The sequence below is a fragment of the Ictidomys tridecemlineatus genome, chromosome 7 (assembly GCF_052094955.1).
Source record: "Ictidomys tridecemlineatus isolate mIctTri1 chromosome 7, mIctTri1.hap1, whole genome shotgun sequence".
NCBI classification, from domain to species: Eukaryota; Metazoa; Chordata; class Mammalia; order Rodentia; family Sciuridae; genus Ictidomys; species Ictidomys tridecemlineatus.
The window spans coordinates 141,143,950-141,162,599 of NC_135483.1; the positions used below are offsets into that span (position 1 = coordinate 141,143,950).

The 18,650-nt window shown below is 39.7% G+C and overlaps 1 protein-coding gene and 1 long non-coding RNA gene across 4 annotated transcripts in view; both read left to right on the top strand.

Annotated features, from left to right (window-relative positions):
• Window positions 1–2,345: 2,345 nt before the first annotated feature.
• LOC144365563 (uncharacterized) lies at window positions 2,346–6,746 on the top strand. The gene is made up of 2 exons (XR_013424145.1): window positions 2,346–3,449; window positions 4,876–6,746. It is a non-coding gene; the product is annotated as an uncharacterized LOC144365563 (long non-coding RNA).
• Window positions 6,747–15,461: 8,715 nt separating this feature from the next.
• Rapgef4 (Rap guanine nucleotide exchange factor 4) overlaps window positions 15,462–18,650 on the top strand; it is a 283,143-nt gene continuing 279,954 nt past the window's right edge. The window contains exon 1 of one of the 3 annotated variants that reach the window (XM_078017613.1): window positions 15,462–15,732. In XM_078017613.1, coding sequence (XP_077873739.1) covers window positions 15,668–15,732 — 65 coding nt within the window. In that variant the 5' untranslated portion in view covers window positions 15,462–15,667. The remainder of the gene's footprint in view (window positions 15,733–18,650) is intronic. The other 2 variants (XM_005324601.5, XM_078017600.1) reach the window with 2 other exon arrangements.

The following is an 18,650-nucleotide window of genomic DNA, read 5'->3' on the forward strand; positions in this document are numbered from 1 at the left end:
AAAGAAGGTTGTTGCTCCAATCAAGTTGAGAGCTATTAGCCTAAAGAAGGGACAGTTACATTTTTCATGGGGAAGGCACAACAAAATCTGCTAACGTGTTTTTGAAATGGTTCATAAGAGAAAGAAGCCAGGACTTTATTGCATGGAGTATAATTTGCTGAAAAACTCATATTTAATAGTGAAAACTTTGTAATCATAAAAACTTTGCACAAACATTTTTAAAGAGAAGATCATATTTAATTTTTAGGTAACAGGATAGTTGGTGACAGAATTATGTGCTAATGGAAGGAAATATGATGCAAGTGAAACACAGAGATGTTAGCTATGACAGGCCCAGTGGTGCCAGCCTGTATTCCCAGCTACTTGGGAGACTAAAGTGGGATGATCACAAGTTTGAGGTCAGCCTCAGCAACTTAGCAAGACCCTGTCTCAAAATTAAAAAAAAAAACAAAAAAACAAATAAAAACAAAACAAAACTGTAAATGTAGATCAGTGGTATAGCACTTGCCTAGCATGCATAAGGTCCTGGGTTCAATCTCCAGTACAGAAAAGAATAAAATGTCAGCTGGGCAGGGTGGTACATACCTGTAATTCCAGTGTCTCGGGAGGCTGAAGCAGGAGGATTGCAGGTTTGAGGCCAACCTCAGTAATTTAGGGAGATCCTCAGCAATTTACAGAGACCGTGTCTCAAAATAAAATGATAATAATAATAATAATAACAATAAAAAGACTGGGGACATAACTCAGTCATAGAGTGCCCTGGATTCAATCTCCATTACCAAAAAAATTAAAAAATAAAAAGATGTTTACATCTTTTATATGGTTACTTAATATTTCTAAAGTCAGATAATGTTTACATAGGTCAGGTACATCTTATTGTCCTTGGGGCAACCTAAAGTAAGCAAATCCAAAATTATGAAAGGAGGACAAGAACAAAAAGTCACCATGCTGTTATGAAGCTTTATTTTGGCATAATTTTTATTTTCATGTGAACATGAAAATATGCATTCTATTGAACTGTTCAGACTGATTTAATGTGGCTCACAAAAATACTTGAAATTTGTAGAAATATTTCAGGAAAACTTGGGTATTTCCATATAGCATTCAGAGTAATTTTTCTTTGATAATACATTTTTAATCAAATATAATATGGGCTTGTAGAATTTTTTTTAAAAAACCAGCTCTTAGAATATGTCAAATGAATTAGCACTGTCTGAAATGCTCCCATTTGGGTTGATAAGGCAAGGTCCTCTATGGAGGAGACAGAGGAAAGGCAGAGGAAATTTTGAACCAAAGTATAATCGATCTTCACCACCATCTTCTTATAAGGCAGTATAATAATGGATTGAAAGGGTTAGGAAGGCAGAGCCTCTGCCTTAATTCTTTTTATCTTTTATATGGTTACTTAATATTTCTAAAGTCAGATAATGTTTACATAGAACCAAAAAATTACCATCATTAGTGTACAGTTTTATAAGTTCGGAAAAAAGAGCATAAAGTTGTAAAACTAGCACTATATTCAACATTTTGAATGGTTTCATCAATGTTAAAATTCCTTTTTTAGTAAAGACCTCTACTTATCACCAGTCCTTAACAACTTCTGATCTGTTACCAGTATTTTTAGCCTGGCTTTCCCCAGAATGTCCTATAAATAGAGTCATATAGTTTGTAGCTCTTCTATTTCTTTCTTCTCACTTAGCACAATGCTTTTGAGATTTATCTGAGTGATCAGTATTTCATTCTTTTACCGCAGAGTAGCATTCTGCTATACAGATATAGCAGGCTTTGTTAAAGACATTCACCAATTGAAACAATTCAGTTGTTTTCAGCTTTTGGTAATGATGAATGAAGTCACTAAAAACATTCCTATTTAGCCTTTTGAGTAAATGTAGGTTTTTATTTCTATTGGATAAGAACCTAGGAGACCATAGTTAGATCTTATTTGTAGGTGTATGTTAAGTTTTATATAAAAAACTGCCTAGCTATATTTTAAGGTAGCTGTATTATTTCTTTTTCCCATCAGTGATGTATGACAGTTCTTGTTGCTTCATATCTGACCTTCATGTGGTATAGTTAGATTTTTTAAGTTTAGACATACTGATAGGTATATAGTGGTACCTCAATAGATTTTAACCTGATGTCACATTTAAGAAATCTTCATTTATCTCTGTTCTCATTTTGTTTTACTTCCAGAATTTCCATTAGCTATTTCCTTATAGTTTCAATCTCCTTGCTGAAAATCCATGTCAATTCATGCACATTGCCTACCTTTTCCACTAGAGTCTTTAATGTATTAAAAATAGTTGTTTTAAATGACTTGCTGGATAGTTCCAACATCTGAATCATCTTTAAGTCTGGTTCTATTGCTTGCTTTATCTCATGATAGTAAGTTATTTTTTTCTTGCCTTCTTAATTGTCTTATCACTTTTGAGATGCCAGGCATCATCATCATCATCATTATCATTATTTGTAGTAGTAGTAGTACTAGTAGTAGTAGTACCAGGGATTGAACCCAGGGATGATTAATCACTGAGCCACAACCCCAACCTTTTTTATTTTGAGACGGTTTCTTGCTAAGTTCCTTAGAACTTCACTAAATTGCTGAGGCTGGCTTTGAACTTTGATTTCCCTGCCTTAGTCCTCTGAACTGCTGGGATTTCAGGCGTGGGCCACCTAACTGGGCACCAGACATTATTTTTAGGACAACAGAGACTGAGATACAGTGTTTGTACTTGGAAATGAGCATAACTCTTCTCCTGTTAGGATGTGTGTGGGGTTGGCTTAATCTAGCTAACAGATAAGCAGGTTTTATTGTTGCTAGGTTAGCTTCAGTAACCACTGGCTTCAAATTCCTGTGGCATGAGCTTGTCCTTAGGGTGCGTCTCGGGTGCCGGAGAGTCTTTCTCCATATTCCTACTTAACTCTCAGCTTCTGGCCCATTCTGTATGTCTGAACCACAGAACAGAAGGGTTCTCTCTATATTATTGCCCATCCTTGAGGAGTAGACTGCTATTGCTTGTTACTCAAGGTTGCAATCAGTTTTATTCCTTTATCTGAGGGGTTGGGTTCCTAAGTGATCCGACTGCTTCTTCCCATGGCAGCCAAACTACCGTGTATCTTTGGCAGGTCTTGTAGGGGACTTTCCTGTACCTGTTTAGTGGGAAGATACTGATGGACTCTTCCCTGCCCCCCAACAATGATGGAAATTTTTCCTTTTACCCTTTCCCAACTGTAGTGGTTCTTCACTTTGCCTTAGGGAAACCAATTTTCTGTCTCTTCCCAAGTGACTTGAAGAATTTTCCTTGGGAAGCAACTAAATGGAGGCTTTGTGACTTCTCTACAGCACTATATTCCTCTCCTATACCTTCGCCACAAAGGAAGATTCCTTCTGGTCCCCTACCATGACCCTGATCTTTTCCTTGAGCACGCAATCAAGGCCTAGAAGAACAGTAAGTACAAAGTCCCTTGTATTGATGGCTCTCAAACACGTTTATTCTGTTATTGCAGAGCAAGTTTTCTTTGGCTCGGTGGATGTCCTCTGTCACCAGTTCTTTGCAATCATGCCAGAAAGATTTTAGATAAATTGTTCAGAATAGCTGGCATGGGTTTATTAGAAAGGATAGGAAAAGGGAAAAAGATAAAACTCTCGAGGAAGAGAATGGGTCCTTTCAGAGACAAGAGGCATGGCATACCCCTCCTGCCCTCTAGTTTTATTAGGGATCCCCGGAAAGTTTCCAGAGAGTCCTGTTCAGATCCACCTCTTGAGTTTTAATTGACAATAAGATTGCACTGGACTTTCAGGTCACCCCTGCACATGGTCTTGTCCCAGGGAGGGGATATTTTATATAATGACATGCTAGAGATCCAAGGCAACTCTGGATCACTTTGGCCCATGCAGACTGGTTCTAATTGGAACTTGTTTTTACAGACTTTATAGTTGAAGGGCTTTGCTTCTAATTATCTTGTCCCCTTGAGTCCTGAAATCTGGTCTGCATAAAGGTCACAAATGTCCCCACTCCAGGGTAACTTCTGTTCTTATCAGTAGAGAAGAGTTTTTGAGCTTTCATTTCTCCTGCAGAGAACAGGTTTTTTGCTGAGGGATGTAACATATCCCACTGACTTAAGCCAGGAAAGGGCCACAGGTAAATTGCTTTTAAAAAAGAAAATGTGTAGGTGTCAGCCCAGTAGGCCCAGTCTATAGAATTATCCCCTTAATCTTAGGTTCCCACTGCTTATGTCTCTCTGTCATGTATCACTGTCATGTTAGCTCAAGGTCAGATTTCTGCAATTTGTTAGACATTTTGGATGAATTCTTCTTACTTATTTGATGATAACCAGCATTGCTATTTCTTGTGCTCTGTCAAAGGTGAGACACAGTTGGCCTCTTGTATTCTTGGAGGGACTTTGAATTTCTGGCTACCTGATTGTTCTATGGTCTCAGATATCTGGTGGGTTCAATAACAATTAAGATTTGTATTTTATCTGTAGTTTTTCTTATTTCTAGGTCAGGAGCCATGTTCTTGTCTACTATGTCCTTATAGAAACAGAACTTCAGTTGTATCTTTAAAAACACCTGAGAGACTAAAATTTTACAAATTTCCTCTTCACATTTGGGAATATGAAAACACTCAAATATTATGAGTACCATAGTATCAGGTAAATGAAAGTGATATCATCATTCGCCTGTCCTATAAGAAGCCATGGGATGTCATAGGAATGTCCTTTTCTGGGTAGAAATGGCTGGGTGATAACCAAAATCTTTATGTTACCGTCTAACTGTGTCTAGAACAGAGAATATTGAAGAATTGTGTGATCTTCTTTCAAGTTTGACCCATAAAAGCTCCTCATGTGATGCTCCTCTTTTTCTGCCACCAGATGGATGCAAACAGCCACCGTGATGAGAGAAGTCAGATATGTGAGGTGGCAGAGGCTCCATCTGCCTGGGTCCCTAATGGCCATGTACATCAGAGCTCATGTGCTCCTACTCCCCCAACCTGGAACCAACTTGGATTATTTCATGAATAAGAAATCAACTTTTTGATATGTTTTAGCTATTATTACCTATTGAGATCAAAATGTCACAGCAAAGAGCCAACCTTAATATCCTTTCCTTTCTTTCTCTTGTCCCGTCATCTTGTCAACAAGCTCTGATAGGAGATTTTTATCAGGCTTGTCAGTTATCTGTAGGCCATTCAGAAGACACGCTCTTCTAAACCCTTGCCATTCATTCATGTGCTGGAGAAGATAAGAAACTAAAACTCAGTTGAGATTCAGGAAAATATTTTTTAAGTGTTATAGAGGCTTCATCTGATGTATTGACTTCAGTTATTAGTGCTGCTTGTAGTGCTGTGTTGGGAAATTATTTGAGGCAGTGTAGAGGCTAATAGAAAAGAACATGGTGATTAATTAGCAATAACTGTCACGGGCAAGTGAGGTAAGAACAATGGCATGCATTCAAAAACTTAAGTCATTCCTGGGACTGAAGCCAACCCTTTGGATGTGCACAGTGGGCTGTTCCTCAAATACAACCCAGATTTGTAAGTCCCATGTAAGAAGCTCCGATCATTAAGGCAACATCCCTGCCATGGCTCTTACTTATGTAAATTGGTATGATTTCGCAAAAGCCTTGATAAGCTTATGAAAAAAAATGTAGATTTCCCTTTGCCTAAATTCTGCTGGTTTAGTTTAGAGATCAGGTATGTTTCAGGACTCAAAAGTTCTATTAAAACAGTTTTGAAGAAGCCCGCACTGCTGCCACCTCAGCAGTCTGGATAAGCAGATTATTCTATTCTCTAGGATTGAGACCTGGTGTCTTTAAATCTAAAACCAATTAACTTTCTGTCTGGCTTATAGACTGGCTTGAAAAATAGAAAGACACAAAGAATATTCCCCTGATACAGGTGGTTAAGAAGACCCCCTCCTCTGCTGTGGGAACTAGAGCTTACTCGCAGTGGCTCTCAAATTCTTGGGTTTCTTTAGCTACACATACTTACTGTTTTTTTTTAGATGACAAAATGCTGCAGTTCAGACACGCACACCTGAGTACAACTTGTACTATATGCAAACAAAATCTCAGCCTAACCTCTTTAACAAAAGCATTAGAGATTTTCAATATTCGCAGGAAATGGGAAAGTGTAATTCCATTTCAATGCAAAATAAAATCAATGAGTCAAGTCAAAAAATTCAGGTTATTTCCAATTGTGAAGAAACAGACTTTATCTCAATTAACGGATATTCTGAAAAAACAAAAACAAAAACAAACCTGATCTAGAGTCTTTTTAAAAAGGATCAACGTCACAAAAGGATTAAAAAAAAATACTGCTAACATGGTGAATTGCCTTAGATCAAAAGAGACCAAAGAATATAACTAAAAGCAATGTGCCTCTCAAATCAAACAGAACACACAAAGACAAAATTGGTATGTTTAGGCCTATTGGAGAAATTTGAATATAAAATTTTATATTACAGAATAGGATCCTATCAAGGTTAAATTTCTTGAGTGTGATAACTGTAGAAGAATGTCTTTGTTCTTTGAACACAGGTGCTGTAGGATTTAAGCCCCTGGTGTCAAAGTGTCTGCATTTTTCTCAGATGTTTCACACAGAGAGGTAAAGCCAAAGTGGCAAGAGTGGGTGCAGCTAGGTGAAGGGGAGATAAGCACTCACTATTCCAGTCTTATAAATTTTCTGTAAGTTTGAATATTTTTAAATAAAGAGTTGATGAAAATAAATAAAATGACAAAATAATTTGTATTTTGTTTTTATTTTATCAAATAAAATGTTTAATGATATGACCCTTAGTAACTTTTAGAATTTTTAGTTGTAAAAATATAATTATTAAAAATATGGTAAGTAGGTGGGAGAATTTACTCATTAACCTGTCATTTCTCTTTTTTAAAAAATATATTTTTTACTTTTAATTAGTGCCTGTTTAATGATCAGATCAGGGTACCCAGTATCCTATCATTTTTAACATGGGAATTATACTTTTCCTTTCTAGTCTTTTCCTAGGTGCGTATGTAAGTGACATCACATTGTGATCATTTTCATCTATCCTACTACTTCATAGTGGACAGTCCTAAGAATTTCCTATAATACTTGATCCCAAGCAATCACAATGACCACTTTTGATGAACTCATGGCATCATATGAGGGAATATATAGTTTCTCTAATGGTTCCATAAGTTAGATTTGCAATTAGCAATGTTTCAATGAGCATCTTTTTTGAAACTTTCTCTATATTGTGGATTCTAATCTTGGTATAAATTTCTATAAATAGGTTTCTGGATCAAATGGCCATTTTTAGTAGACTTGAAATACCACCATGATTTGTTTTTTTTAAAACTGCTGAGGGAGGAGTGGGAACTTAATAAAAGTGAACCATTTTAAACAGTGGTCTTAATATTGAGCCTTGATATTTTTTGATGGATAACTTCCCTCTTCCAAAGCCTCCTCAGCTAGTTGTGGGACTTTGGGTCTCTCTTCATCATCCTTTAGATGAGGTTTTCTGCAGTGAGAACCTGGATACTAAGAGGTCAGTGAGAGTAGTAGAGGTTCTTTAAGCTTTTCAATATTAAGTCAGTCTAATGAAAGTCAGACATGTCTCATAATGAAACTCAGGTGAGTGAGCTTAGCTAAAGGTAGAGTCTCTGGTCCTAGTCCAGCCTTGATATAACTCCAACCCCAGTCAGCAGCTCAACTGCAACCTGAGATCCTGAGTCAGAAACACCCAAATGAACTGCCCCCAGGTTCCTGACACACAGAAATAGTGTGAGATAATAAATGTTAGTTGCTTTGAGCTGTCATGTTTTAGAGCAATGTGCTGTATAGCAGTAGATGACTAATACAGATTGTGGAAGTGGGATGTGGCCATAACAAAAATATAAAATATGGACAAGAACTTCATAAACAAGAAGTCTGAGTAGTCTATGAGCATATGCAAAGCAGTTCATCGTTAGTCATCAGGAAAATGCACATTAAAATCATAATGAGATACCACTACACATCAACCAGAAAGGCTAAAATTAAAAAGATTGGCAACTCCAAGTTTTGGTGAGGATGTGGAGTGATCAGATTTCTCATACACTGCTGGCTAGAGAATAAAATGGTGCAGCCGCTTTGAAAAATCACTAAAGTTAACCCCAAATTATTGCTATCGACCTAGAAAGTACACTGGCAGGTTTATACCAAGAGAAATGATTGCATATGTCCAAGAAGAGTACATAAATGTTCCCAGAAGTTCCATTCATGATTGGCCAAACACTGCAAATAACCCAAATATTCATCAGTAGGAAGGTGCATAAAAAATTGTAATGTATCCAGGTAATGGAGTACTAGTCCATAATACACACACCAGCTTGGAAGAGTATCAAAAGGATTATTTTAATTCAAAGTAGTACATGTTACATGGTTCCCTTTATACACTATTCAAGAACAGATGAAACAACTCTGATGATAAAAGTGAGTAGGAATTAGTTCCGGTATGTTGTATTGACTAGAAGGTAGCAGGAGGAAATTCTCTGGGGAGATGAAAATGTTCTGTAATTTTATATGGATGGTAGTCACACTGGGCTATGCAGATGTTAAAAGAAAAGTCACAAAAACATAGCTTTAAGATGTATATTCATTTTACATCCTAATAAAACACAATAAATTGTCCAAAGTCCTTTCTGTGTCCCATTAGGCTGAATAATCATGTCTGTGGCTGTCTCTGACTTCATCTCCTTACATTCTTCCCTTCAGCTGCTCCTCAACAACAAGTAGGCTGCCACCCCAGGGCCTTTGCATGGACGCTTCCCTGACAGAACTCTCTGAACTCTCTGTACTCATGTATCTGCTCAAATATCATCTTTTAACCCAACCAGGTCTCTGGTTGTCATAGTTACCTGGAAAATAGCCTCGGGCAAGGACTGTGTGTTCGTGCTTTATGGAGGAGGTACAAATCCACACGGCTGGTCACTAGTATGTTAGTTTCCTAGGGCTGCTGTAATAAAGTCCCATCAACTGGGTCACTTAGAACAACAGAAATTTATTGTGTCACAGTTCTGAAGGTGAGCAGTCCAAGGTCGAACTGTGGCTAGGTCGTATTCTGCCAGAACCCTCCAGGGGAGAGTCCTTCCTGGCCTCTATCCTCTGTCATTAGTAGTCCTTCCTCAGCACTCCAGCCTCTGCCTCCATGTCACACGGCCATCTGCTCCTTGTCTGTCATTTTTTTTCTTATAAGGACAAAAGACCAGATTAGAGCCTTCCCTGGTGACCTTATCTTAACTTGATTACACCTTCAAAGACCCTGTATATCCAATAAAGTCACATTCACAGGTACTGGGGGTTAGAACTTGAAAGCATTTAAAAATATATTTTCATTTTTCATTGTAGATGGACACAATACCTTTATTTTATTTATTTATTTTTCTGTGGTGCTGAGGATCCAATCTAGTGCCTCACATGTGCAAAGCAAGTGCTCTACCACTGAGCCACAACCCCAGCCCTCAAAGCATGTTTTTTTGGGCTCACCATACAGCCCATAACAGCACCCAGGCTTGATCACACATACAGGCTGTGTGAAGAATCTGTGGGCTGGAGAGTGCATCAGAGGGAGAGAGGGAGAGGAAACTATCTGTAGAGTAGCCTACAATGGGTGTCTCTCTGGTCAAAGTCCATTCATGGAGAATCAAATCCTTTGCATTCAGGTTTGCATCACTCAGTCACATTGGCAACCACCTAGGAAACAAGGTCCTATGGTTTGTTCTTTCAACTCTTTGAAAGTGGAGAAAAGACCCAGACATTTAGGCCTGTCAGTGGTCGGCCTTGGACAGTGAAACCACAGGGGCCTGTGTACAGTCTTGGAGTTGCTGGCTGCTGTGGCAGCAGGTGCCCCAGGGAGGCATAGAGGGTGTAGAAGTGGGTCCCAGGTTCTGCTAGGAGGCTTCTGACTACCTTATATATGGGAAATAGAGGGCCCCTCCCTGTCTCTATAATTTCCTATTTTGTTTAATGGTTCTTCATAGCATTTATCCTCACTGGACATGTTATATGTGTGTTTATTTGGTTGTGTTTCATTTTACTCACTACCGAAACATTCCGTGCAAGGAGGAAAATTGTTTTCTGCTCTTTCCTCAATGCCTAACACAGTGCCAGGCACAATGTAGGTGTCAATAACTATTTGCTGAATTGAATGACTGAGTGAATTAATGGGTATAGAGAAATGAAAATGCTACCTACCCCCCAGATCTATTGAGAGGAGGCTGAGGGGGTGGAAGTGAGATTATCTGGGTACAAACAGAAATGTCCTAAGCACATCAGGGCCTAGGTTTAGCTGATTGACACTTCCATTTCCAGGGTTTAAATATGCAGCTCCTGGAGGAGCCTGGGTCATGTGTGTGACCCTCTGGGTCTATAGGCACAAGAAATTGCAGACACAGGGGCTCTCTCTATTTTTTGAATTTGGGGAGCTAAAGCAGGGATGGTCCATCTTGTTCAGAGGGGTGGGTCTTGTACCCTGCAGGGTCAAAGTGGATAAAGAAACTGTCTTTCCATTTTATCTCTTCCTATGCCTTCTGAGTTATCATCTACCTCTGAATCGAATTAGTACTTCCAATTGAGAAATGCTCCAAATCATGTTTTCTTTAGTAGTTGTGGCACTACCATGCTTTTAAAGCAAAAATTAGTGTTCCCTAGTCAAAAGTGTTCAGCTTCTTCTTATTTTAGACAGTCAAGACATTATGTCTTCTGCCAGGCGCAGTGGCACATACCTGTAATCCTAGGGATTAAGGAGGCTGAACAGGTGGATTGAGAATTTAAAGCCAGTCTCTGCAAAAGCAAGGTGCTAAGCAAATCAGTGAGACCCTGTCCCTAAATAAAATACAAAATAGGGCCGGGGATGTGGCTCAGTGGTCAAGTGCCCCTGAGTTTAAGTTCATTCCCCAGAATGCACACACACACACCAAAAAGAAAAAAAGAAAAAAAAAAAAGATTTTATATCTTACTCTAAATGACAATTCTCCATTTTACTTTCAAGTTTTGTGTGCTCTTGATTTAATACAAGCAATATGACTTTTAGTCACATTCTCTCTTTCCTGTGCTTATTTTCTCTGTGGAATTCACCGATTAATCTATTTTTGAAATATGTAGGAGCCCATATTGGATTATAGATAAAAAGAAATGATAACAAATACCAGGTGACTGTAATTCACTTGAAATTGTTTGTGTAGTGATTTTCTCTATTAATGTGAAAAAATGTACATAAAAACACAGGTAGAGATTTTCAGAGTTGAAGAATATGCTATGTGTCACTTCCACAATATCAAAAAGCAATGGCAGCTTGTTATTTCACAAGATCGATAAACTCCATTGGAAAATAGACCTAACACTAAAGCTATGACATATTGACGTTTTCCTCACTCCAAATCCTCTGCCCATGCTCATTTTACCAACCCAACTTGAGGAAATGGCACTGGGCACTCTATAGCAAACTTGTAGGGCAACCATTGTTCTGGTGAGGTGGAGTGATGAGCCTGATTGGTCCTATGGGCCAGTATGATTTGCATATATCAATGACCCAGTTCTGAGATTCTTTAGAAACTGTCCCTTTTGGGAAGGAGGTCAGATGGAGCATTCAAGTTCTCACAGCCAACTCCCCAGAGGCGGGGAGTTCATATGGTATATGAACTAACACAATATAACTACCAATTTTCTTTATTTAGCTTCAGTATGCTTCCCTAGCATATAATTCTACTTCCAGAGGGGGAATTTTTTTTTTCTTTTACAACTTGCTTCCATTGGTAATTAGGTCACAAAATTTAACTGATTTATTTTAAAACTGGCAGTTTATTTTAACTATGCTTCTCGACTGCATCTTTCTGTAAAATAAGGGACTATAACTTTTCCCTCTTCATCAGAAATGCAAAAATGGAATTTTCCATTAGTCCTTCATGCATCTGGAGATTAAAAGACCATCACCAGAGAAGACAAGCCCAAAACAAATGTTTTCTTGCTCTCATGATATTTGGTTGCTTTAATTCTAGCGCCCCAAAGTTGGATCTATCTAAAGTACATTTAAGATTAAATAGTTATCTTCTCTCTGATTTAATTGTTTTTACATGCCATAATTACATAAATACAAAAAGCAAAGCAAAGGAAAAAAATCTGTTTTTAAAACTTGCAAAAGTACTGTCACAATACATAATTTAATACTGTAGCTATTGAGGTTCTAAGCATGAGTCAATTATGACTTTGCCTTATCAGTAAGATAAAACAATAACCCTTATATTATTTTAAACACACTTTTAGTCATTTTTATATCCCCTTAATTATTGTTTCAAGATTCTCATCCAGGGATTGGAGTTGTGGCCCAGTGGCAGAGTGCTAGCCTAACACATGTGAGGCACTGGGTTCAATCCTCAACACTACCTAAAAATAAATAAATAAAAAAAGATATATTAAAAAAAAAAAAGACTTCAGGGACTGAGGTTGTAGTTCAGTGGTAAAACGCTTGCTTAACACATGTGAGGCACCGGGTTCGATCCCCAGCACAACATAAAAATAAATACATAAAATAAAAATATTGTGTCCAACTAAAAAATAATTTAAAACAAATGACTTTAATCCAAATATATTCCCCCAGTGGACAAATTATCAAAGTTTTCAATCAAAACCACAATCATTCTGTTATAACCCACTAAGTGGGGATTTCCTCATCAGATAGATAGTTTTAATTACACTTTTCTTCTTTAGAAATCCCAAGAGTCCACAGAGCTGTATTTTCCTAATGAGTGTGGGAATCCTTACCACTCCCAGGTGAATAGCCTACTTGGAAAGGCAATTCCCTTGGTTGAGTAGGAATGAATGTCAAAGATGTAGAAAAGGAAGTTGACTGCATTCAATTTTCACTAGCCTAAGTCATAGCTGTTAAATTTCAAGTTTCATCTGAGGCACTGAAGTAGAATAATATGAAATTCCAAAGTGAGATTCCATAATGCAGACTATAAATAAAAATACCAAAGATCAGACTCATGAACCTAAAATTCTTCACCCCAAAGAGTAAATAAAAGTGTTTAGAAAGTGGAAATTGAGGTAGGAATTTGGAGTAGTTGCAATGGTTAGTTTTATCTGTCAACTTGACTGGGTTATGGGGTGCCCAGTTTAAACATTATTTTTGGGTATGTCTGTGAGGGTTTTTCTGGATGAGATTAGCATTTGAGTTAGTGAACTCAAACAAGTAGATTGCCTTCCCCAATAAGGTTAGGCATCCTTCAATCTGTCAAGGGCCTCAATAGAACAAAAGGTGAAGAAAGAAGGATTTGCTCCATTTTTCCCTGTCTTGCTACTTGATATGAGATTCTTATTTCATCTTCTCCTGCGCTTGAACTGGGATTTGTATCATCAGCATTCCTGGTTTTCAGGCCTTCCATCTCAAATTGAATTGTACCACCATCTTTTGGGGAGTCTCCACCTTCCACAAAGCAAGCATATCTTGGGACTGTTCAGACTCCAAAATCATGTAAGCCAGTATGATATAAATGAATGCCCAAACTATGATAGAATTTCTAAGGATGGGAAAACATTGGGACCTTATTCTATCTCTATTAATGTGCTGTTGATGTATACATTGCAATAATTACCCACTGCTATGTACGTGTAGCTCTCATATGAAGAATGGCAGAGCTAGGCAGAGAGTAAATAGAATAAAGATTGTGACACCAAGTCTAAAATATCTTCAGTGAGAAGTTTTAGTGTTTCTCAGGGAGACCCTGCCCTCGTATCCTTCACAGCCAAATTTGCAATTTATGGATGTTAAGGAAGGCCCTTTAGTGTAAGTGATGCTTGATCCTTACTACCAGGTTCATGTGAAATGCAGAGGCCACATACTATTTATCTGTATTGCACAGAGAATAATAGCTAAAAGTTAGCACATACTACATGCTTAGCACTTAGATTAAATATTCTACAAGCATCATGTTCATGTGTAATATATTAATTTCTCCACTTCACAGATAATGAAACAGTCTTAGGCTAAATAATTTATTTTAGGACAAACACTTAGTGGAAGAGGGAGCTGCAATTTGAACTCACTGAATATCTCCAAATTCCTAACTTTGAACCTCTGCTTAGATGAACAAAAATGTATCTTAAACATTAAGCAACATATTTAAGGGCCTACATGTTGTTAACAGATATGAGTCTTAACAGCTTGTCCTCAACTCAAAAGATTTCCAGCGGAGATCTTCAACTCTCTCATAGTGAGAGAATTCACTAAAAATGCGCGAATAAATTATACTAGATTAGAATATTTGGTAGCCAGTTAAAAATTCCAACGAGGATTTAAAAAAAAACATGTAAAGCATTTTTGCATTCCAAGTCAAGAAAGCCTATAAACTATATTAATGTTTTCAAATCTGTGTGAATACACTTATCTACGTAGACATATATAAATACATGACTGAATGAAAGCAGTGAGTTCTATGTATGTGTTTATGGGTGCATATATGATTACATCCTTTTAAAATACAAATGTTTAGAAGGAAATGCACTAAAATATTAACATTGTTATCTCTAGCTGGTGGAATTATCAGGTTGTTCCCCAAGTTCTTGTTCAACCATATGGGTGAATTTGATTTTTGGCAGAGTGTAACTGAACAACTTCTAGGCATAACATTTGCTGTGAACACCTACAAGAAACAGGCGGTTATGCCCACCATTCAACACTCCTGCCTAGAGGAAGGATGGCATGCCCAGCCAACTATCCAAGTTCATGCAGTACCTTGGGAACTTGGTGCTTGTCCTGAAACCTCAGGTCTGCTGCGGCGCCCAATACTTCCCATTCTTAATTATTTATTTCTTTTCATCATTCAGGTGTGGAAGCCCAAGCAAGTCCGGGTTCCAGGGCCAGTGACTGAGTTTGTCATTCCCTCAGTCACCACTGGTCCTCTGTTCAGGCCACTCTGGCTCACTGGCTTCCCTCTCCTCCCTGCCTCCCACCAAGCTTGCATGCCTCCCCCCCCCCCCATTCCTTCCTCAACCTTTGGGAGAAATCATCCTCTGGGTTTCACGCCAGAGACCACCGTGTGCCCCTCCCATGCCATTATAGTCCCTTTCTCAATGTCTCTTTAAAGAGAAGACAGCAAAGGTGAGCAGGAAGCCGCCAGCAAGTTTTGACAGCTGCTGAGGAAGACTAATGGGTTTCTAAGGAAACAGAGAGGCAGCAGCCATTTTAGTGGCATTTGCTGTATGAAAAATATATAGACACTGACATCCCTCCCACCCCCAAGCAGTCCGGTGGTGCCTGTCCTTTCCTCACTTCAGAGGCCCGGAGGTGAGGGTGGGGCCCAGGTCTGGTGGGACTTTAGGGCCACCTGTCGCAGGTGGCCGTCCACCCGGGGTCGCCATCTCTGCCTCCCTACAGCGGGCAGGACCCAGGTGCTCCCCATCCTGGGCGCCGCAGTGCAGCGGCGCGGGCGGCTGGGCCCTCCGGGCGCCTGCGTCCCGCCCCTCAGGTCCCCTCCCTCGCCAGCCCCCGCCCCGCAGGACGCGGGAGCCCGCAGGGAGGGCGGCCTGTGGCAGCCGCCGGGGAGGAGCAGGGTCTGAGCGGCGGGCGAGGCGGAGGCGGAGGCAGAGGCAGAGCGAGCGCGGGAGGTCGCTGCTACTGGGGCCACCTCGCGCCGCTGCCCAACATGGTCGCTGCGCACGCTGCCCATTCTTCCTCCTCTGCCGAGTGGATCGCCTGCTTGGATAAAAGGTATCTCGGGCAGGGTCCCCAGCCCGGGCCGGGTTCCGAAGCGCTGCTGCCCCTGTCCCTGTCCTGAGACCTCCGCGGACACGGTCGCCAGGAGCCGCAGTCCGGCACCTGGGCGCAGCTGCGGGGCATCGGGGCAGCGGGGACCCGGGTCCCCGAGCGGGGGAGGGGCCGAGGTCCTCCTCCCAGATGCAGGCAGCTAGGGACCCCAGCATTTCGGGGATGCCACCTGCGTGAGATTATTACACGTGGTGGGGAGAATGCAGCGCAGTGGGGGACAGAGCTGCAGCCCCCCGCCCCTGCGACTCTAGGTTCCACTCTTAGGTGGGGGTTATTTTCTCTTGGCATCACGGGACAGAAGAATGGAAACATACGATCTTCCGGCTTTTCAGACATCAGGGGTGAACGTAATTTAAGTTTTAAGGAGGGGCGGGGGGTTCAGGCAGGTGCAGAGTAACATTCTTTTTTTTTTTGTTCTTTAAAACAAAGTGTGAGGGACGCAGCAGAGCTGTCAAGTCCCTTGCTGAAATTCACAGCTCTGTGCCCCCACAGTCGCTCGCTCAAGGTCTGTGTTAGGAAGGTCACGCGGGAGGCTGCTTTCGTCGGAATACCTGCTTCTCGCGGAAAGACCCTTACTCTTTAAATATTAAAACCATGAAGCATGTAACTCTCGACGACAGCTCTCTTGGGAAGGTGCGGTGTGGAACAGGGGACTGCAGTTGTTTCTAGGCTCTGACAGCATAATTTTCTGTTTGTCCAGATTGCAGGTTTAGCAGTAAACATTACACAGTGTGTTAGCAATTATAGCTTATTACCCTGATTAAAAGGTGGTGCATCTGAACTTTTAAGAACTGAGCAAGAATTCTTGCAGAGTGAACTGTCGCCGAATTTTGGAGTTTGATGCAGAAGGGCAATGATTCACGTCTTGCAGCTATCTGCATGACATCTCTATTTGCATTTGTGTGAAATTTTTTGTATGCTCTGCCATATTGAAATTTTCTATTAACAGATTCGTAACCAGATCAAACTTGAGAATCTGAAGTGTGACATGCTGTGCGTGCTCCACTGTTAGAGGCCTCTGATGAAAAAAAAAATTAGAGAAAAGCTAAATGTAGCTCATTTGAATAAATTAATATATCTGAGAAATATTCTTGACTTTTAGTTACCACATAGTAGCAAGATTTTTTTGGCAGGCAGTGTCCTATTTATGTCTAAAACAATACATACTAATATTAGAAGAGTTGCATATAATAAATAGTAAGACAATTGAAGTGATGGTTAACTCAGAGAATTATGTAGAGGAACTAAGAGCATACTTAATTGTAGAGGCTGCTAATGTGATAAGTGCTTCATACTAGTTCAGGAAAAGTGAATTATAAATATTGCTCTTAATCTATAAATAGTAATGCTTCCTTATGAGTGAAACTTTTAGATAATAAATGGCATATTTCTGTTTGTAGAAATGCATGGTATGTCATTTTTGAGCAGTCAATAATGCATTGGAAATCCTTTAGTTAATAAGTACTTATGATAAAATCAGAGCACTACTAATACAAGTGGGACATATTTGACTCTCTTTTCATAATTATTTTATTTGGAATGGATTTTTAGTACACAGTTTTACAATTTAATGCCACTACTCATAATAGGGAAAACCCTACTATTAACAAAACAAAACACCTTCTACAAATACTGAGCCTAGCATTAGTGGATGGCAGATGAATGGATAGATGTAAGTTGAGGATTTTAGGTTCAGAGCCATCACCAATTCTAATCTTGGACTTAACACTTTTATTTCCTTGAGTATCTCAAAAAGAAGGTGAGGGCTATCTCAGGTTTACCTCCCAGGGATAAGTGGATGAATGGAAGAGTAGAAAAAACTATTAATGCTTTGAAAACTGTGAGGTGCCATGCAAACATTTTATTTTATGGTGTTAAGATGACCTTGCCTCTTCTGCAGTGTTGATGTTAGAATTCCTGTGAAAAGTAGTTTAGTAGTGGTAGTCTCATTGTAAGAGGGCCTCAGGGAACATGTTTTGAAGTTGCATTTTTACTTAGATATATCTGTTTATTTTTTCAGCAAGGGGAAAGGTTGAGAGTGCTGCTGCTGCTGGAAGTTGGCTAGAGAAGCCCCGAAGTCCCTCAGTGGAATTTCACTGTCCTCAATATGTCTGAGCAATGCAGTGTTCCTGCCTTCCTCCAGGCACTGTGCTGGGAGTGAGGATGCTTATTGGCTTGGGGCTCGGGAGAGGGTTTGGTGTGAGGACAGCTGCATAAGCAATTAACTACAGTGTGATGATAGGTACTTTAATGGAGATGTGTAAAGTGTTTTGGGAATGCAGAGGAGAGACATCAGGTCTGCTGGGGGCATGCTTCCCAAGGGTTCTTGCCTGGACCTCAGAGGCTAAGGGACATTTAACCAGGCAGAGGATAGGGAGTACATGCCAGGCAGAGGAACAGCTTGAGCAGAGACACAAAGGTGTGGCATAGGAATCTGCTAATTTTTTTCCCTACCACAAATTCCATTTGTGACTGAATCTAAAAAATAGGAATGTGTGCTGTATTTTTTTTTCTTTTTACACATCCTATTTTTATGTAGCTTTTTATTATGGCCATTTCCCAAGTATGAACAGAAAAAGAAGAAATGGTATAATGAACCCCTGTGTACCATTTGGGGATATGATGCTGGAACCTTTTAGCTGGGAACACAACATAAGTGGGATATATAGTTCAAATATATGCATGATTTAAGTGACAACCATTGTGGATATCTATAAATTGGAAGTAAAAAGGAGAGTGAAAATAGAAAATGTTACAGGAGTTAAAAAAGTTATGTGATGAAATCGAAGTGAAGCAAACAAACAAGGAAGATAAGGCCTTAAAAGTGTTTTGTGAGGGGTGCCTAGAAAGTTATCATAGAC